The following is a 21,899-nucleotide window of genomic DNA, read 5'->3' as shown; positions in this document are numbered from 1 at the left end:
AGGCTTGTACATTGGGGATTATGCTGGGCCCTCAGGGTATCATTTATCTTTATTGTGATACTAAGAATGTTATGTTTAGCCTTTTATCTCTTGAATGACTTGTGGAACCCAAGTAGCTCTGTCACTGAGATAAGACCTGGACCTTGCTCTGCCTTGTTTTGGTCAGAGCCATGGATCAGATTTGTCATTGAGAAGCTCCAGGGATGGCAGGCAAGTATTTAATAGGTCAAAAAAATCCATAGCTCATTTGTGAACATTTTAGGAAGGCAAAGAGGACACACATTATAACATAAATTTATTTCTGAATTAATTGCAACATTAAGAACTACTGTACAGAGAAACTGCATCACACTGTTACAACTCTGTCATGATATTTGTGCTTTGTAAACATTTATTCTATCACAACAAAAAATTGTATACTGACAACTAACTGTATTTGGTTTAAAACTAAATACACTTTCCCATTCATTAACTCAAACAAAGCACTTTATTATTCTTGGTGCTTTTCATTAGCTCTCAGCCTCAGAAATGCTGAGCATTCAGAGTTGCCACTCATGTTAGTGGGAGTTACAGATGCTCAGTAGTTCTCAGGGGCTGGCCCAGTGACTCCAGTTATGTTCAGTGTTTGCAATGAATTCACTTTTCTTTTGACTGTAAAGCGACCTCTCCTGTTCTGTTTATACTGCAGAGTAGATTGAGAATTACTCATGTTATTTAATGTTCCTCATTAGATTTTGATTCACTAACAATTTGTATTTTGTAACAAATGAGTGATGCAATCATGCAAGTTTTGTAATGGTTTTAAAGATAAAACTGAGAATATGGCTCTTTTTCATAAATTATTTAAAACTACTTCAAAATTTTCAAAAATATTTAGTGCAAAAGGATAGGTTTTTTTTTTTTCAAGGAATATTACAGAAGCATATACTGTTATATGGAAAATAAAACTTCTCTTAAATAGTTTTTTGGGAAAAGCAGGCAGGTATTCTATTCCACTATTTGAGTAAGAGAGATGAAAAGTATTTTCAAAAAACAAATTGCAAAAGAGCTGTGATGTTGTAAGTCATGTTTACATTTAAATTCACACCCAGTCTCTTTGGCAGAGTTGAGAGAATGTATTACTAAGTACATGATATCAACAGATCATCTCAACAGGACAATAGCAGAATATATCTTATCAAACAATTATAGAAATGTTATAGGAATGTGAACTCTCACACATAGTCCAAACAGTTATCTTCAAAATGAACACATATGTCTGCTGAAATTTTAACAAACATTTTGCTTTTTTCTAAGTTACAAAAATTAACCTTGAGAATTTTAGGACAAGATGGTGCTCTTTTAAGATCTGCATTTCTTCACCTCATTAACAATTTATTCAATTACACTAAATTAAAATAGTTCTTTTTTTCACTGCTTTGAATTGATATGTAAAATGTTACATAGTGCTTTCAACAGCAGCACTTTAGGTAACAGCTGTACTATCATGATTCCCTTTTGCCAGGCAGGGACACTGAGGCACAGAGGTGAAATGACTCGCCCGAGGTCGCAGGGCTGGGGCAGGACAGGGCTGCTGCCCTGGCTCACAGAGCTGTGTGCAGGATCTACCATGTGTAGCTGTACTGAACTGCACTGCTTCCCAGGGAATCAGTCTTTTAAGGATAGGAACTAGGAGACTGGATTTTATTTCTTTGGGAAGGTTGCAGGAGTCAGGAATAGCTATGGAAGAGAAATAAACACATGGGAAGAAACTAAAATGTGTTTTCAGCAGCTTTTTATTGTGTTGTCTCACTGCAAAGGTGCTAAGTGTTCAAAAGCTTTTTTACCCCTTAGCAGATTATGGGGATTTCAGAAACCCATAAATATTATCTAGGGACAAGGGTGCCTCCAGGCATTCTGAAACACACTCTGCTTCTAACAGGTAAACTGTACAAATATCAGTGTTGTTTTAAAACTGAATGGTAGGCTACTATCCCATTTTACCTGACTGATTTAATTAAATTGATGAAAATTGAATATATTAGATAATTAAGTCTTTACTGTGTAGTTGATTAATTCAGGAGGCTAAAAATCCATCCCCTCATAGTACAGTGCATCCTACAGCACAACATCTCAAGAGTCCCTCATGACACAGACACAATAAATTCAGATCCACTTCGCTCCTGGGTCAGTTGTGGCACGGACTTGTGCTGTTCATGTAGAGTTTGTACATTTTGCACATTTTATTCAGTGATGTTCAGAAATCAGAGCATTACACAAACCACTGCTTATTTAAACTGGAATAAAACAGGAGAGCTGAACCAGGAGCTTTGTTAGCCCAGCTCAAGCAGCCAGTCAAACAGGCTGGGTGTGCTCTCTCTGCCCTCCTCGCTGAGCTTGCAGTACTGCACCACGGCTTGGAAGATATCCCCCACCTTCCAGGACTTCCTCTGCACCAACTGCACCACATCTAGAAACTAAATAAAAACAACACCATGAAATACACTTGAGATTTGGTGAACATTTTCTAAGGTTTGATGGAATGCATAGACACAAACTCTTGTCAGCCTACCCTTTGTAAATGTACAGCTGTTTGAGGGAGTGGGCACCATTCAGTGCACAGCAACATCAACGTTCTTGCTATTGATAAAAACTTAATTTCTCTAGTTCCATAGCTCCCCAAAGACTGATGGGCTCTCATGACATTTTATAAATTGACTGCTTCTGTCAATTATTTATTTATTGCAATGAAAGTAAAACCAGACAAAGTCAGTCTGATCAAGGATCACTATTTGCCATGTTATCGACAACTCATTGTCAAAATAATGGAAGTGAGATTATCCATCTTTAAAAAATATTTTTACATTACCAATAGCTATATTTTACTTTATGTTTAATTTTCTGTACTTCCATATATATATGCCACAGTATTTTAAATATTCAAATAGTACTGGTGAGAGGGAACTCTGTGTGAAATTTTGTCACATGAAGACATTTATCACAGGTGTGTTTTAAACATAGGCAGTATCTGTATTTGGGGGTTTTTTTAATTTCTTGAGAAACCAGAGGTTAAATATATGTTCTTAAGCAGCTGTAAAAAAAATCCTGAGTTTTGTCCACTTGGTACACAGGGTCATCCATCTGGTCCCTTTTTCTTCTGAAGCACATAAATGAAAATCAAAACTTTTCAATTTTTTGAATTTCACAGTAATTAGTTTGCACCTTCTGTTTTTAGTTTTAGAGCACAAAAGAAAAGATTGTTTCTCTTGTTAGTGTAGCTATTTGCTATTAACATACTGCAGCCTAAACTTTTAATATATATTTTAATGATATTTAATAGGCACGTGATTTCCAAGAATGCTGTTGTAGGCAGGATGTGCTTCATTATTCTCTAGTGTATTTTTGCAATTGAATTAACTGTTTGCCAAAGCACATGGGTAAAGCTGACAGCTGTTTCTTTAATTAGATGCAATTTGGACTGTTGCTGTTGAATGCATTTTAAATTATGTTTATGATTCCCAAATGCATGTACTCAAGAAAATCAAACAATATCTCTGCTACTCCAAATGATCTTCCCATAAGAGACCAAAATACTGATTTGTAATACTTTTTTCATTAATTGACTTAAACACTAACATGTTTTTAAGTCTTAAAGCTTAAGCTCTCTTGCTGATCTTGGAAATGGGTCTCTTTTCAGGTCTTTCCTGAGTTGCTGTGGTTGGTATTTGGTGGGGTCTACAAAGGAGCCCCAGCTGATCATTCAGAAATAGAGTTTGCACTTCTTGTGGCTATTTTGGACTTCAGTGTTGCTCCTGGCTCTGGCTTGGGCTAACACCTCAGGAGGTTTCTCAGTCATCTGTCTCTCCACTCTCTCTGGAAAGAGACTTCTGCTCTCAAAAGCTGCACCCTCAGCTGGAGCAGTTTATGAACAGCCAGGCACAAGTCCAGACCAACCTCAGGCTGCTGTAGTGGGTGTTACAGGCAACGCAGAACCAGCATAAGGACTGAAAATCTGAAGTCCAAACCATGTCTCACATTATAATGACCAAGTAGGTGAACATTATACAAGTGATGTCTACACAAAAATGTTTTTTATTTTTATTTTTTCAAACCTTTGCACTTAAACTCCATCTAAGCCACGTGCAGCCTTTCAAATGCAGCCACATAAAGGACTCTGTTAATGCTGCCTTGGGCATTAGTGTTTAATGTATCATTGATATGATAAGGTGAACAGATTCATCAAAGTATCATGGTGACATTTTCTTATGCCATAGACAATCTGCTACATATTTCACATCCTTTAAGTTCTGACACACCTGTCCTCTCATTCCTTTCTCTCATAAACAGTAGTGTTGCCATCTTGCTGTAATGAAGATGTTTTTGCATCTGCTTTTAAGCTCAATAACTTCAATAAATCATAACTGTTACAGTTATGTAGACATTAATAGTATGCCCAATTCTGTAAACGTTACCTTTTCAATTCTGTTTTCCTGAGATTTCTTAAAATAGATAGTTGGAATTCCAAGTTCAGAAGCAGCAATCCACTGCAGGGTGGCTCGCAGCTCCACGTCAGGGCACTCTGGCTCCAGATCAAAGTTTATCACCAGGAGGTCCTTTTGGCAGTTGGCTGTTCCCACTGAAAGCTCAGAAGTACTTTCTGGAAAAACAATCCCACTAGTTACTGTGCAATTGCTTGTGTTATCTTCAAACTGTATGTTTTAATTTATATAGTTCAACTTACCCTCAGTGTTTTCTGTCTGTTCTTTAAGGAAAACCTTTTCTTCTACTAATTCACTTAGAAACAAACAACAACAAAGCTTATTAGTCATACTTAGGAACAGTCTACAACATTGCTTCATGATGAATAAACTTCTCCCTCAATGCAAGACCTAGAAAACTGCAAGAAAAAGGTTACATAGGATGAAACAATAAAATGCTGAATATATTTCATTATTTAATCTGTGAATCAGGAAAAACTGAACTGCAGCATTTTTCTGTAGCAGGATGAAGTACTTGTATTAGTTATGTCATGTGTTACATTTCACCAGGATCTGTGCATCTTTAGAGTTCACAAAATGACAAGCAAATGACATTATGGTAAGACACAGCAAGTCTCATAACCTGGGTGGAAATGCTGAATTTCCAATGTCTGTATTTTACTGTGACAAATTTCTGATGTCACTGACTTCAGAAGTTGCCACGTTCAGTATGTGATGTCCTTTGTGTAGGTTTGTGCAGTGGGTGTGCCCTGGCTGCATAATGACATTCACCAGCTGGCAGGTTGTACCAGGATCTTTAGTCAGGATGCACTCACACATCTCTTGACAACTGAACTGCATGTTCAGTAGAAACACTCCCAGAAACAACAGGTAAAATTACTGTGGGCCAAATTATTATTGTTATTATTATTGGAAAGAATGCTATTGGGTTTTTTAAAAATTGTTTTTAATTGATCCTTATTTGCTTGACTTTCCTTGGTATTACACTAGAGTTTTGATAATATCTGAAGTATTCAGAGAAGAAGGTTCAAGAACAGAAAAGTGATAGCACAGAGAACTGTGTTTTAGACAGGGTGGTTGATGGATCTGTGTTCTCAAGAGATCCACCTGACTGGGTTTTCCTGTTATTTTTCACTGTCTGGTGCCCTCACTCTGCACAGACACCTGCATGTGCTTTTTTCTGAAGCCATGGGCAGGCACAGCAGCAGGTGCAAAGCAGGGCTTGGCACGGTTTCGGTGGTGTAAATGATTTGCAGTTAAAATTGGACTAAACATCAAGTCTCACTTCAGTGACTACTTACTTAATCATAGGAGAAGATGGCACGTTCTCCTGATAAATTTCCAGGTCCATAATGCCAAGACTGCTAGTTGTACTGCTGTTGCCATTGCTGACAAAGCAAAAGTTTAAGTATTAGTGCCAAGCTGTGCTGAACATGTCTCCATACATCTTCTAAAAAATTATTTCTGTACAAAGCAAAGTGGGGAGGAGCTCTGTTCTATAAAATCAATTGTGCTCAGCAAGTGGTTCCCTGAATAAAACACACTAGTCTGCTTAAAGTAATGAGGCTTTTATTAAAATAGTTGTAGATCAAGCATGTATCAGGTGCATCAAGTGATGCTGTAAATTGCAGGGAAAAAAAGTGGACTGTCTTCTTGTGAATGGCTTATGCAATGAACACTTGGCCTCAAACAAAAATGGAGTCTGAGTCCTTGAAAAGAAGGATTAGCAGGTACAGAGATGTCCTGCAAGAAACCTGCAAAGATCCAGCTCCCTGTGAACATGGGGAGTTCAGGAGCAAGGCACTGGCTGCCCATCACACACTTACCTGAAGGGTGAGTCCACACAGGTAACCAGCAGCAGTTTCAGTGTGTTGCATCATACCCCAAATACTGTTTGGGGTCTGATGGAACCCACAGGTATAGGGATGGCCCCTCATTTTTCTGACTACTCTGAAAGACTGAGATTTTAATTAAAGCCAATTGTTCATTGGGACCACAAATACAAAGAAGTATTCTCTTTGGCTTCTTCACAAGGATGAAGTAGCACACTTGAGGATATTTGGAAAAAATATTACCAGTTCACTTTATAACATAAATGTGACAGTGAATGTTTATGCAGATACTGTGATAGTCTCATGGACAGGTTGTGAATTTGCTGGCTGCAAGTCAATTACCATGAACAAATTCTGTGTGGCAAGTCACAGTGAACCACTTAATTTTTACTGAAAAACCAACTAACAGTATTTTCCCCTACATTAGAGGGATTGATTAGACAGTTCCTTTCCTAATCAGTGTGTTGAGACAATCTGAGACATTGTCAGCATGCTGTGCATTCAGACTTGCTGTAGCAATTTCTGTTCCAGTGCAGAGCTGAAAGGCACAATACTTCAGCTCCTTCAGACCAAGGACTTGTTAAAGGTTGACACTGTAATAACAGGATGAATGTTCAGCTGCACTGACAGCCATGTTTTGTGCAGTCATTTCAGCCAGCCAACAGTGCTCTCTGACAGAGACTCTTTCTTTTCCCTGCTTCATTACCATAATGTCTTCCCTCCTTGTCATCTTAATACTTAAGAGAAAGATGTAATTACTTGATAATATTTTGAAACATAGTCTAAGAGCATGTGAAGGAAAAACCTTACTCAATTTGATGCTATGAAAGGGCTGAAGTCAAACTACCACCACTCTATATAAACTCCAAGGACTAAATAACATTTTCAAACTTTTGTCATGAGTTGAATTGGAACAAAATTAGGTCATAGTAGTAGGAGTTCTTGAATTTGTCTACTCAGGGAAAAGGTGGTCATTTTCTATTAATTTGCACCCCTGTGCCAGTCTAATCAGATCAGGGCTCAATCTTTGTTCTCAGTGCATGGATTTCTGCTGGGAATGGCAGTTTTGTCAATCTTGGCTAAGGAGGTGCCAAGATAAACATTAGGCAAACAACAGCAAATAAATTAAAAGAGAGACTATAGAAATTAACTTGTACAATGGCCTTTTTGCAGTAGGACTGAGACACTTTAGTGATGCCAGAAGGTTTTTTTCTTTGTCTGAATCGAGCTACTCACCAATAGCAAAAAGACCTGGCTGAGAGAATCAGAACATGGGTAATTTTTTTCCCTTACTAAAAAATAAAGAGATAAAGTCTGCCATTAGACATTCTTTACAGTATTCTGAGTAAACCTCGAGCTGTTGCCTCTCACTGCTGATGCAGGGTAGGCTTGGTGGGCAGAGCACAGGGTGCAGGGGAAGAGACAACGTGGGCTGGGTACCTCAGGGAGCGCTCGCTGAGCTGCAGGTAGCTGCTGGTGTCATCAGGGTTGTCCTCATCGTTGGCCAGCTGGGACCAGCTGCCAGTGCTCTCTTCACTGCTGCTGAGATGGGCTGGAAATTCTTCAGCTGTTTTGGTCTCTCCGATGATTTCAGCATCCGATCTGCTCTGAGGGCTGCTGCTGGCAGGGCGATAGGGAAGGCACATTGATATTGTAATACAGGCAAACAAACTGGTGCCACCAATCTTCAGGCAATGCTGCTCATTAATGTCAACCAAGCTGCAGAATTATACACATGCAGAAGATTGGACAAGCTTATAATTTATACATAGAGTCCAGCAGAACATCTGGCCTGAGATGCTCTTAAAAAAGGACTTTCTTATGACTGCTATAAATAAACACAAACCCTAGATTTAAGTATGCATAGCTTGCACAGAAAGATTTAGCATGTATAAAAAACCTGATCACTGTAAAGGTTTATTGCTTAATGCACTTCAGTCAATCAGTGATTGAAATATGTGGTATATGTTACTGCAGAATGACAGAATTTCTTGGAGATATATATTGCTGCTAAATCCCTGTCGTGCAATGGGTGAATAAAGTTCTTGACAGGGTTTTCTACTTTATTAAAATTGTAGATCTGAGAGAAGTGAAAGTAGGAAAGTATTGTGAGTTGTGAATCAGTAATGACTCTGAGTCTGCCATGTCCTTAGGATCTTCACTGCTTAGGCTGAGGAAGGACAAAATATTGCAACAGTCAGAAACCAGATTGAAGATGTAGCCCAGACTGAGTTTAGAAAGTACAGGGTTAAGGGAAAAATGCTTTAATTCTGCACACTTGACATATCACACATGTGTCTATGCAATATATATGTACACATGCTCCCAACAAACACAGAAACAAAAAAAGAAACTGTATTTTTCCTCAGTTTTTACAGCTAAGCTGGGCTTTTGATTCAAAGAAAAACAATCAGTCCCTCCAATAATTATATCACTGTAGTGCCAGAATAACAAGTAAAGCAAAACTGTAGTTTTGTTATATTCACTGGATAGTCTGCATTTGCAATTTAGGGATTAAAGCAATGTTATGTTATGTTCAACACTGATAACCCTCTGCAGGATCTCTCTAGAGAAGTTCTTGCCTTCAGACCTTTATCTGAAGCTGTGGTTAAGGCATCTGCTTTCAGGTAAAGCAGAAGGTCACACCAGAAATCTACTGCTCCTGAGTAATCACCTTGATTAGGCATATACTGAGACAGTATCATTGTGGGTATCCCTTTTTGCCAAGCTCTCACTCTCAGAGGTTGCTGCACTAATGCTGGATGACAGAGAAGCAGCCTGAGCAGGGAGAATGGGAATTGCCTGCCTGGGGCTCTGCTCCCCTGGCAGTCAGCTCTGTCAAACCCCCGAGCCTGCCACCCCCAGCCTTGTGCCCAGGGCTCTGCCCCTGCCCTCTCTGAGCAGCCAGGCCACAGGGCAGGGGTGTCACTCAGCTTTGTAGCACAGGACAGGCAGCTCCTGATACCTGGTCCAGAACACAAGAGATTTGTGTGGGTGATGTTTCTTGGCATTTTGGGTTTTGTTTGATTCATTATGCAATTACATCTCACACCAGTGATGCTTTGAACTGACAGTTCCCCACTTGTGAACAGTCACTTGGAACAGTTTCTGTGTAACTGTGGCTCTATTGCACTGCCTACATGCAAGAAACAGCTTTTTTTCATTGCTGAAGGTCTTCATGGCTTTTTTTTTTCCCTAATTGACTCTTTCTGCTTGACATTTTGCCTGGAGTCCTATGTGCCTGTATCTGAACTAGCAAGTAATTTCATGCAGTAGGAGTGGATCAGAGCAATTTCTACTAATGCCTTTATAGCTACATTATATATATTTTTAGGTTTTCACTTCAGCCTAGACTAAGTCCAGACAGCCATGCCACAAATAGTTCAGATCTGTGTGAAGAATCACTGGAGGCTTTGCCTTCCCAGCAAGGATAGGAGCACATCTGGAGAGCACTTGGGCAGCTTCTATTTGAGATTGCTTTGGAAGAACTCTGCATTTCATGCTGCAAATGAGGCCAATGGACAGAAATGGAGGCAAGTTGAACCAGAACTGCACAGATTGCTGAGCCAAGATGCTCAGGCAGATGTAGCCTCTGCTTAGCAATTCTGCCCTACCAATCCTATTGCTTTAACCATGTCATAGCCATGTTGAGAACTCTGCTTCAGAGGCAGAGGAAAAGATGAAAGGGCTCATAAAGTGTAAAAATAACTTCATTTTCAAGCAGTCAAGATTCCAAATAGGTGGATTTCTAAATTTATCTTACTAAAAGCACGTTGCATTTTAAGGAGGAGGAAGGTTAGTGCAGGAGTCAGTATGAAAGACCAGTGACACCACGGTAATTATCCACCCAATTGCTGCCGTACACAGGGAAGTGCTTACAATCTATCTGCTTTCTCATTTCAAGCAGAGCTTTGTCAAATGCTGAAATACAGCCCCGCCTAGAATAAAATGAGCTACAAAATGGTTTCTAACACCAGCACCTGCACTTTTTCTGCCACTCTGAGATAATGAGGTGCTGCAGTGCTCCAAGACTGGCAGTTTAGAGACCGCTAAAGGAACAGATGCAATGAAGTACTGTGATAAAGAGACAACACCTTGAGAGAGAGCATTCCCTTCACCTCAGAGCACCCACAGCAATACTCTGCATTTGCACTGCACTCTCATGATGGCTCACACTTTACCTCAACAAAAGCACGCTGCAGATTTCCTTACAAAAGGAGTACAGCTGTAAGGAGAGGGTGGTAAGCTGTGATGTAAACTCCATGAAAGGACATTAAAATAAAATGCTCTTTTCCCTATCTAAATTCTACCAGAGAAGTCTTGAACTAAGAGGTGAGGGCTACTTTTATTCTTATTTTTCCTTCACTAAAGAATTTTTACTACTTGTAACTCCAGGCTGTAAACACAAAGTTAAATCTCAAGCTCTCAAGAAGTCTGCTCTTGTTTCCAAGTACACAAAATGTTACTTGCAAGAAGCATAGCAGAGAACTGTCTGTTATACACTAGCACTGATTTTTATTTATCTGTTTTTTAGTTCAGATACCAGTCTGCGCTAAATAAAAGTTTAAACTTGGTCCGTCTTTCCTGCCTTATAGGAGACATAAATGTCTGTAGAGAGAGAACTTGTCTGTGCAGTATTAGATTTAAATCTTAATACCATAATGTCATAGTCAATATAAGTTTTCTCCAGAAAGTGTCACTGTGACACATGATTGGGTGATTTTATGCCAAAAGAAACTTGTAGTCAAAACTTATCCTGCTTATTTCTTTACAAGTACCACTCTTATCTTTTTCCTTTATCAAAATAACTTTTACTGGAAAATAAACCAAAGACCAAAGCAATGTGCTGATTTGCTGTTTTGTCACTTACCTACTTACTGGGGAACTGGAAACCATGTGTTTCCCATCTAAAGCTTCTGGAGGCTTTTCTTTGCTCTGATGCCTCTTTCCAGATGGGCCACATGAAGTTAAGGACTCTGAGTCTTTATCTGGCTCATCTCGTTGATCAGTTTCTATCTGAATTAAAGGCACTTCCCTGAGCTGTCCTGCAGGGAGGCTTCCAAGGCTCTTCACATGCTCTTTTTTCTCATCCAAATTTACCTCCTCCGTTTTGGGTTTGGGCTGTATCTGGGTTGTGCTTTGGGGATGTTTGCTTTCCACGTGTTCTCGGCTCGTATAATCAAAGGAATCCTGCTGGACAACAATCAAACTTTTACCACTTTCAACAATATTTGCAGCCAGTCTTTTTGCATACTGTTCCACATGTGGTGGAGAATCACTGTAAAACTGGTCTGCTTCTGTAGCCTCTGCCTCATCTGCGATGATTTTGTTCTTGCGCATCAGGGACTCGATGGAGCTGGCCCAGGTCTCGTGGATCAGCATGTCTGTGATCTGGTCAGTCTTGCCTCTCTGGTACAGGCACGAGTCAGACTTGCAGAGCCCTGCAGAAGCCACGGTACTGACGGGCTGGACACTTAGGGAATCTTGGCGGTGGTGGGCGAACCCATCCAAGGAATTTGCTTTAATTGGGACATTCACTGTGAGCCTGGAGCCTGAGGATCGACTGTCGGGCATTGATGACTGCCTGAAGCAGAAAGGTGACCGCAGAGAGGGCGCCAGCAAACTGCCACACCAGTCCTTTGAATTCCGAGAGCATGATGCATTGTCTTTATTTTCCTTTTCGATTTCTCTTAGCATATACCTATAAAACTCTTCTGTTATACTTTCTGTGCTGGACTGTTTGGATGGGCAACTTGGTCTTACGTTAAGATGGCCATTTTTCTTGGCTACCTGTTGCAAGGCAGAAGTTAAGATATTGTTTGCATTTTTTCCTGCATAATAATCCAGTAATAAGTCAAAACCTCTTCCTTCGTTTTCCATCTGGTTCACCATAAATCTTGAAAATTCATCTGTAATGCTTTCACAACTAGACTGCTTTGAGACAGAACTTGTCTGGCTCAGAGAGTGACCAAAGCTGTTCATGAGGCCTAGGGTGTTGAAAGAGGCTTTGGAATCGGAGTCCTCCTCTGGTATGCTCTCACAGCTTGAGGCCTTGGCTCGGCTCCACCTTTCACAGTGCAGTCTGTTCCTGGGGTGGTTTGGACCTTGCCAGATGCTATCAACCATGGAGAGTTCAGTGAGGTTCATGATCTTGGCAGCCACTTCATTTGCAAAGAGATTGACTGAATCTGGTGTATCCTCAAGGTTTATAGATTCATCTACTACCCGATTCATCAATTTTTCCTTTAGCTCAGGATGCTCATCTGTTTTTCTTTTGATCTCACTGAGCCGAGGTGCCCTGTGCTTCCGAACCACAGAACCGTTGGTATGGGTTTCCTTCTTCCTTTTCATGGTTCTGCATGATAAACTCTGGGTCACCAGATATTCATTGCCTCTCTTCCACGCACAGAACCAGGGTTGCTTGCCATTTGAATTTTCTAGACAAATGGCAGCTATTTCTGTTGCCATAGAGACAACTGTTTCTGCCAATTCTTCCGCAAAGTCTGTTATACAATATTTGTCCCTTGAATTTTTCACCTGTAGCACAGGCTGAGAAGGAAGCAACACATGGTTTCCTAACAAAGACAAGCTAAGCTGAACATCATTATTTAGCACAGAATCACACTTAATCTTGGCTTGGTTTTCTGTATTTATGGTGGCACTGGAAGACAGCTGTTCTTGAACACCGTGCCTGCATTCACTGCTTGCAAGAGTATTTTCTCTGTCTGAAAATGATCTGTAGTCTTTCTTCTGATGCTGATTGTTACTCTGATTTGGGGATTTGTAACATTCACGTGCAGTTCTTTTCAGGTATCTCTTCTTGGGAGATGTTTTTGCACCAAGTATGTTGTGCCCTGTATCTCCACTTGGTTCTGAATTCAGTGCGGAAACTTCATTGCTATTTACGTCTTTGATATCACTCTTGCAAGTGCTTGTGACCTTTTCAAGATCTTTGCTAGTACTGGTGCTGTAGGATGTACCAAATGGCTGAGCAGCAGAGTGATCAAGGGGGCTGTGTGAAGTTTCACAGGCTGTTACCAGTGTTGGCCATCCTTCTGCTCTTGTTACTTTCTCTGCTTTTGAGCCTTCGGAAAAGAGAGGAGAACACTCTTCAAGTTGCCTTATGTCATTCATCTTCTTGCAAGTGAAATATATTATATTAAAAAGTAACTCGTTTGCAGTCTCTGTGAAAATGTCTTGTGTACTTGAGCCATCCTCTAAATGGGCTTGTAGCTGTTTCTGCTTCCTAACCTCTTCCATAGCATGTCGTAGAATAATATTGGATAAGTTTTGTGCAAGTTCATCCCTGATTACTCCATCAGCACGTGGAATACGTGGTCTTGCTGCTGTTTCAATAATTTTCCTGTTCATGGATTCCATAAAATGCCCTACATTTTTGTATGTGTTGGGTTTTGTCAGAATTACGGATGCCTCTTTGAGAAGCGCTTCGGCAATGCTCTCATTCAGCTTCTCCATGCTGCTTCCTACAGCTAAGCTGCAATGCAGGGTGATGGCTGCAGAGGCCTGAGCAGCAGACAGAAGTCCACTGGAAGTTGCAGGGTACTTGTCCTCCTTTGTGTCCCCCAGGCCACAGATGGCTACAGCACTTGCCACTTGAGTCATGCCACAGAGTGCAGACGGGAATGAATATTCCGTGCCAGTGCAGTCGAGGAGCTGTGAGGGTGCTGCGTGCACCTCCTCATCAGCAGCCACTCCACTTCTCGAGTCTGCAGCTTCCTGCTCCCGGCGGAACTTTTCTGCAGCCTGGGGACTGGAAATGGTTCCAATGACAGTGGCTGCACAAGCCAGAGCCACTTCCAGTGCACTTTGGTCATGTCCATTTGAGTGTTCTTCCTCAAAGTAATCTGAAACTTCAGCAGAGCTTTCTGCCTCAGCCCAGTGGCTCAGGCTGGGGAAGGCAGACCCTGGCCAGTCAGGTACATTCTCAGAGCTGTCTGGACTTTGCACTATGACAATCTTTGGGAGTTCATTCCACGATCGGGAAGCAGATGCATCTTTTGACTTACAGGAGCTTCCCACAGAGATGCTGACTGCAGCCTCCTCACTGAAACTGGGTCGAGACTGTGACAGTCTAATGAATGCATCCTGCAGAACAGATTCTGCTAAATTTGTGGCGTACTGCCCTGTGGTCGCCTGCTCATTCTGGGAGGGAGGATCAGTTTTCCTGATCCCTGCACAATCTTCCCCATCTGCCTTGCTGCTGTGTTTTGCTGTGGGGTCACCCCGAGGCTCCTCTTTGGCCATTTTGGTTACAGATACATCTTCTAACACAACTGCTGAGTCTTCACTGCCGCTAGTCAAATTAGTAGTACTAAATGGTGAAGTACCTTTTTCAGCTAATTCCTTCTGCCACAGTATTTCCTGGTCTGACTTAGCTTGAGGTTGTGAGATGCCATCTTCAGCCACAACATTCACAGTTTCAGAGACCTGAGCAGCTGCATTATCTTTATTAATGCAGTTCCCTTCAAGAATGAATGGCAACCTGGCTTTTCTATAGTGAATGTTTTCAAATCCCTTTCCTTTACTTTTTTTGACATCTGAAGATGCTTCTGAAACATTTAATTTTTCATGACCTGTTGAGAAAAATTAAAAATTAGTTTTTGGAGACTAACTTGTGACTTCTAAAAGAAATGAGCTGTACAACTTTGTAGTCCATTACTGCTCTGTAAAAGTACTGCACAGGCATGTACCTTGTCTTTGAACAAAGCTTAAAAAACATGAATGGCTGTCCATTTTCTAAATTACATATGCATGAATTAACATCAAGTGCAATTTCTGTGAGCATTGCTATAGCTGTTTTGCAGTATGAGCAACAGCACAATTATGCTCAGTCCCCCTGCTTTTACCAGCTTTATATTCATCAGCCTCGTTGTCATCCTCGAGGTGCTCAGAGGCTGTGAGGAAATCTTCTTCTATTGAGGACACAGAGCAGTTTGTGTCATCCTCAGGCTTTAGGACACGAGTTTCAGTCTGCAGCTGCCTCTCCTGAACGAGCTCAAGTCCAATCAGAAACTTGTTTATTTCAAAAATGATGCAGCTTGCGCTGTTCCTCCTGTCCCCCCTCGCACACTGAACCAAGCAGACATCTGCCAGCCAAGGACACTAGAGGGGAAAAGAATCTCAGTTATTCAATTAAAAATAACACTTATTTTAAGCTTCCCTCTCTATAAATATCTCGGGAATGTTCTGTTGCACAGATGCCATACGATTTGTGATTTTGATGTTAGTAACAGTGTGCAGTTACACGTATGCCAAAATAAGATTCCTTGGACTGACAGCTTTTGCTATACAAGTGTTTTAGTAGAGAACCCAGCTGTATCACAGGGGATTGTTTGTTTTCAATCAACTTGTTGTTTTAATGACAGATAATTATTTGATGTTAGTCATCTGACATGCTGTTATTAATGACCTCACACTACCTGTATTACCTCTCTGGAGGGAATTGTTTGTGGGCATGAAATCCTTTTCAAGGTCACTTCTGTTGCAGTGCTTGTTTGAAGACAGCCCTGTAAATACTGACCTGATAATTCTGTGAAGAGCAGGTCACCTTTAGATGTTCCAACAGACCATTTTTAAATAGTGTTTTATTTTGTTTCTTTGCTGCTCTCCCTCTTTATCCAAAGCCCCATTATTTCAGGCCAATACAACCTCCCACTGGAAATGGGGATCCAGTGCACAATGTGTTCAGCCTTTATATAAAACTGCCTTCTCTAGAGAAGCTGTACAATTAAGTTGAATGCTGGACAGAAACTGAGAGGAAGGAACTCTTGTTGTCCTCATTTTACTGATATGAAAACAGTTGGACATTTATACAACAGAGCTGAGTCAATGCCTCTGCATGGGACCATGCTTGTTGTATGGATGGATCCTGAACCAAAGCCAAGCTTCTACAGCTTGTCATGCTTTGAACTCAGGCTCCCAGGAAAGAGCCAGCTTGGGTGGCACCAACTTTGGACTGGATTGAGGCAGAAGTTTTAGGCTGTGCAAAAGATGCCCTGGACCCTGTGGGCATTTGCACAGTAGCTAACATAGGAAGGTGACCCCATCCTGGACCTTTTGACTGTGAATGCAAACCAATCATCTACTAATAAAGAGAGTGGGATGAGTGTTACGCTAGATTAACATGCTCATTAGCTTGCTCTTCCTTTCCACCTAAAAAATGTGTCTGAAAAGAAAACCAGATAACTTAGTGTGTTAAAACAGAAAAGATAAATTAGATAGCTGCTATGAAATTGAATCAGGCTTGAGCATGCACGGTATTGTGAAAAATGCTATGAAAAAGAGATGCAGCTTTAGATCAGACATTCCCTTGCTTTTTCCCCAGTCCACATTTTGTGGGGTTGTACTTGTGAAAACGGCTTGAGGGGGAGTAGCATAAAAATCCTTTTACAAAACTCTGCCAGTCACCTTACAAATGAATTTCTCTGAAAGCCAAGCAATAGGATGACTGTGGCATATTTGGCCAATAAATCTCATCCAGTCTCAATGCAAAGCTTTACTCGACAGACATTTATTTAGTTCCTCTTTGCCTCTTGACTCCACTCTCTGTGAGAGGGCTGCCTGTCTCAGTGTCTCTAGGCTTGTGGAGACAGGGGTAACTTGGGTATTTCAGTTACCTTGTTTGGGCCTCAGACCACCCCTGTGTGGATTGCAACATCTTGGGATGTGGGGTTTGGAGCTCCATTGCTCCCACCACAGCCTTGTGCCTGTATTTGTTAAACATTTCTAAACTCAGCCATTAGTCATGAGTGGCAAGAAAGCTCAATAACCAGGTAACTGCTCTCTTTAATGATCAGCTTATTGGTAAACTATAAAATTCAGTGCTCTTTGAAATACAGCTGTCACAGGGTCTGCTTCAGGAAGGCTTTTGTACACAAGGTAATTTCAGTGAAACAAAGTTCCCTTATTTTCTTTTCTGCGGCAGACAAACCTGGCAATACCTGTTCACATTTATTTTGATTGAGAGTTTTGTACTCCAGGGTAACTCTGCAGTTTTAATGAAGCTGAGAGGTGAAGATGGATTGGGAATGAAAGTGGGAAGTGGCAAGGCCACTGGAAAGGCTGGTGCCCTGGCCCAGCTCTATGCACAGAAGTATCACCTCTTTCCCTCTCTGCTGCCCTTGAAATCTGGCCTTACAAATCAGTCATCTCTGCCAGCAGTGCCTGCCTCCCCTGAAGGATCAAGTGCTAACGTGGCTTAAAGCATTAGCAGCTGCAACCCAGATCTGCAGGATCTCTCAGCTATCTTTGTGTACTTGGTGTGTCCCCCTGCCGTGCACCACACTTAAATCTGTCTGACAGAGGCTGTTTGTATGTTCACAAACTTCCACTCATCTCACACTGATCTCAGGTCTTTGCTTTCAAGTTCCTTTTTCCCATTTTCTAAATTCCACCCTTCACAGGCGTGATGTGATCTTAAAGCTGAGTTTGGCTCCTACCTGGGGAACCTCATAATTGGCCTGGAGGTTTCCTGCTGTCAATCCACTGAGCAGGACAATTTCATTTTCCTTTGGTGGCTGTACGTTCATCGAACTGATCAGCTTGGGGAGGCTGGGTGAGACACTGATCAGCTTCTGTAGAAGGAAACAGAGTTTGTTCTCAGGTAATGAGGTCTGAGTTGCACAGTTAAAAATATTAAAATAAAATATCACTTAGAGGAATCCTTTTAGAAAGCTCACTTGGTGAGCTTCAAGTAGATGAAGAATAGAACTGGCAGCATTAAAATGGGCATTCTTCTTTTGAGACACCAGACAAGACAAGGATGATTGTATAAACTTTTCCTCAAGTGTCCAGCATGACAATCTGCCATCCCTCACATTGTCACATGGTAAACAGCTCGATTGGTTTGGTGCATCTTAATAGTTCCTGTTACACGTGAGTTCCTTAGACTGTGAAAAGTGTCTCTCTCATGGTCTGAAACACAAAAGCTTCAGTAGGCATGGTAATGAGAACAGGGCAAATCTTGTTTTCCTCCACACATATGACTAGCAATAAACCAGAGGAAGTTACCTGGAAATTGCCAACCAAACTGATGCAATGATAAACGTGGAACAGCAAAAATATTTGAGATAGATGAAATGCGCCTTTCTTTGCTGTTACACTGCATACCTTCATGACCTTCCATTTGTAATGATACAGTCACTCCCTATGTGTTATGTATTAGAGGCAAAAGCAGGAACAGTCACAGCATCAGTGATGCTATACAGGAGATCTGAATTGCCCCCAGCACGTGCAGGGGACATTTGTGCTCCTCTGTGCATGAAGGCCAGGCCAAAAAGGCAACACCTGCTCTGAGGGTGCAGTTCTCTCTGCCAAGGACCTTGGTGTCCTTGTTCTGTGAGCAGAGAACCAAGGCTGACCCCTCAGAGCAGGAGCAGAGTAAACACCACCTCCATTTGCTGCACCACCATGGCCCACGTGTCAGTGCAGAATGTGTGGCAAAGCCCTTCAGGGAGTGCAGATTTGGGCACCCAGCCATCTGCTTTAGTTACTAACCAAGGCAACAATACTTCATTTTTTTTTCCCTTTTCATCCTGAAAATATTAAGCCTGCAGTACTGTTAGTTCTCCTTGGATTGAATTAGATATAATAAACCATTCTGGCTTAGAAAAGCAAAATCAATAGTGGGAAACAGTTCACTTTTCAGGGGAATGATCTTCAGATGAGACTAAGTATTTTTATGTGACATAACTGAATTCAGTGCTTCAATTCAGTTTGATGTTTCACTGTAGCATAAAAAAGTTCTCATCATTTATTTTTTTCTTTAAAATTATAACCTTTCTGTTATCACAGACACTTCCTGAAGTATCTCTCTTTTTCTGCCTAAATAGCCCCATTTTATCAGATTTCTAAGGTAGGAAATGATGGCATTTTATATATCTTTTACTTCACTTCTTTACCTTTTCTTCAGAAAAAAAGAAAAGAAGTCTGAAAGGACAATTATTTTACACAAAACCCTCCAATTTAACCCATTCCAAAAGTTCCATCAGTGATACAAAATCCTAACAGTATCTATTAGTAAATCAAGTACCTGCTAGTAAATACTTATTTCATATGCACAACAGCTGTGCTAACATCTTCAGAAGTCTTCTCAGAAATGCTTTCACCACACCAGTGTATTGCATAAAATTCATGCCACTCAATGCTAATTTACAAAACCTGCTTATTACACTAAGAAATGGGGATGAGGGAGTTTCCTCTTGGAAAAGAATGCATAGTACCTGTGCTAGCAGGGGATTTTTATTACCTACACTGAAAACTGAGAACAGATGTCTAATTCTAAGACTGAGGGAGAAACTTTTTTTATTTCCTCTCATAGCTTTTGTTCCTCAACAAACACTGTAAACAGCAATAAAACCACCACATTTTAGAAAACAACCAGTGCTTCTGTGGCTTCAGTAAAGTAAAACCTCTCAAGCTGTTCTGCACAGTTAACTCGCTGATTCAATAGAAAAATCATTTTGCTGCAAGATGCCATATTTATTTTTGACAACTGAATTTTCACAGATCCAGGATGCAGAACACAGCACAGAAAAACTGTTCCTGCTAACAAATGACTTGCAGGAGGCATCAAGGCTCCAGCACTGGTTGTTCTATGAGTTAGAAGTGTTTCCAGCAAATGAACTGTAAAGGTTTAACCAAGGAACTCCCTGGGTACTGCCAGGAGATCCCACCTGAGTTCACTCACTACATATTGCTTCTCTATTGGTGTGCACTGGATGATAAAAAGAACCGATAAAGGAAGATGTAAGCACAAAAGTGACACCAGGCCCTTTCTTTAAAATGTGACATCTGCAGATTTATTGGTTTTTATTCTGGAATGGTATGTGTTTTAAATATCATATCATATCATATCATGATGTAGTTTGTCTCAGTGCTTATAAAAGAACCAGAGTTTTTTACTGCTTTTAAAAAATTTATATTTTCCTACTCTTGTAAATTTCAGTTAAACAGATCACACACACATTTAGTTCTGTTCTATCTAGACCCTCTCCTCAAGAGTACATAATCTACCTCTGTGGAGTCTGACTGAGTAAGACAGCTCAGCTGAACAAGACCTAGATGAGTGGAAGATTTTCAGGGGCTTTTTGGCTGTAGGACAGAGAAAGAAATCGCAAACTGGTGCCAGAGCTGGACACCAGAAACTCTTTTCATGTAGTATTATGCCAAATTAAAAGAAAATGGATGCATGTGAACATTCTCTCATAAAGGCAAGAAATCTACTCATATAAGTACTGTGAATTCAGACTGCAATGATTCATTACAAATTTCTGGGATGGGAATAAGAAATGATATGTAACATAGTCCAGTGCTGAGACAATTTCAGATTCCTTATGCATTGCTCTCTGTAGCACTTAAAAATCTAGGGTTGGCTTTGATTTGCTCATAGAATTTTAATCTTTATTTTTACTAGAGAGCCCTGGTAGGCCTGAATAGATCCATTGTGCCTGTTTTTAAGACATAAACAGTTACCTGTTTCACTTGCTCATCGCTGCAATCATCTCTGTTGGCATCTAAATTCACAAAACAAACCTGTAATGAGAAAAAAAGAAAAAGCACTTTATAAAGTTGTATTAGAGTGGCAGCAACCCTTTTAAAGTCACTATATTTTCATTTTCTAGCCCTGTAGCTGAAGCCTTTCACTGTGAAGCTTTTTCCTAGTACAAGAAAGGTAGGAAGGTTTGTAAAGAAACAGTGGAATAGATGTTAAGAAAGGAGGAAAAAAGGAGTAAAAGTCATGACTTTATCTGTGCTGACAATTGGCTTGTCTGATGAATGAGCAAATGTTGCAAATAAACTGTAATACAGAGAATGTCAGTAAAGGTAGAGAAAATGGTAAAAATACATTTGATCACATATTTGATAAATTCTTCATGTCTTGTTTTTCCAATGACTTCTTCTTTCAGTCACTTGTTGCTAAATGTTTTTAAGTAAGTGCAATTGTGAGCTGCTTTTAGAGTTTTCTGCACATCACATAAATAATCCAGTACCTTTCCTAACTTTCCAAAATGTCTATGAGAAGTTTAACACTTTATAAAAGCAATTCTAAAAACTTGGTTCATGGGGCAATATTCCACAGGAAATTTCTGCTAACTGGCACCACAGGTGCAGAAAAGCTGAACTGCCTGGTGAGCAAGTTCTTCACCAGAAAGTTCTACTTTTGATGACAAGGGCTTTTGCCACTTTGATTATTGTAAGTTTCAGTGAATATTTAATGGTAGTGAGATTGACTTAAACACAAACTTCAGATCTAAAGACCATTTAATTTGTGAGGATTTCTATTTTATTATATGCTTACTGGAAGGCCATTTTCTAAAAAGAAAATCCCCCTCCAGCTCTGAGTTAGAAGCAGGGACTCCAAAACCAGGCTGACTGTGAGGTTTATGAGAGTTTGGTGTTGTCCTCATTTAACCCAAAGCCTAACACAAATTCAAGGCACAGCTGAAGCCAACACCTGACTCCAAATAAATTGCAGGCCCAAATTTTAACATAAAAGAGCTGAGTGATTTTTTTTTTAACTTCTTTTCCAGTGAAGAGGAAATACTTTCCCTAATTCCATGTAAATATC

At 40.5% G+C, this 21,899-nt stretch overlaps 1 protein-coding gene across 2 annotated transcripts in view; it reads right to left on the bottom strand.

The window, feature by feature from the left end:
- Positions 1-282: 282 nt before the first annotated feature.
- Positions 283-21,899, bottom strand: part of SPHKAP (SPHK1 interactor, AKAP domain containing) — a 63,436-nt gene continuing 41,819 nt past the window's right edge. The window contains exons 4-12 of one of the 2 annotated variants that reach the window (XM_059479516.1): positions 20,804-20,863; positions 17,770-17,904; positions 15,178-15,433; positions 11,181-14,904; positions 7,751-7,930; positions 5,780-5,866; positions 4,721-4,773; positions 4,452-4,636; positions 283-2,456 (exon numbers count right to left, since the gene is read on the bottom strand). In XM_059479516.1, the coding sequence (XP_059335499.1) occupies positions 2,313-2,456; positions 4,452-4,636; positions 4,721-4,773; positions 5,780-5,866; positions 7,751-7,930; positions 11,181-14,904; positions 15,178-15,433; positions 17,770-17,904; positions 20,804-20,863 (4,824 nt within the window). In that variant the 3' untranslated portion in view covers positions 283-2,312. The remainder of the gene's footprint in view (positions 2,457-4,451; positions 4,637-4,720; positions 4,774-5,779; positions 5,867-7,750; positions 7,931-11,180; positions 14,905-15,177; positions 15,434-17,769; positions 17,905-20,803; positions 20,864-21,899) is intronic. The other variant, XM_059479517.1, reaches the window with a different exon arrangement.

This window comes from Ammospiza nelsoni, chromosome 10 (genome assembly GCF_027579445.1).
Source record: "Ammospiza nelsoni isolate bAmmNel1 chromosome 10, bAmmNel1.pri, whole genome shotgun sequence".
Lineage (NCBI taxonomy): Eukaryota > Metazoa > Chordata > Aves > Passeriformes > Passerellidae > Ammospiza > Ammospiza nelsoni.
The sequence above is the reverse complement of the archived record's forward strand: the minus strand, read 5'-3'. Positions and strand labels throughout refer to the sequence as shown.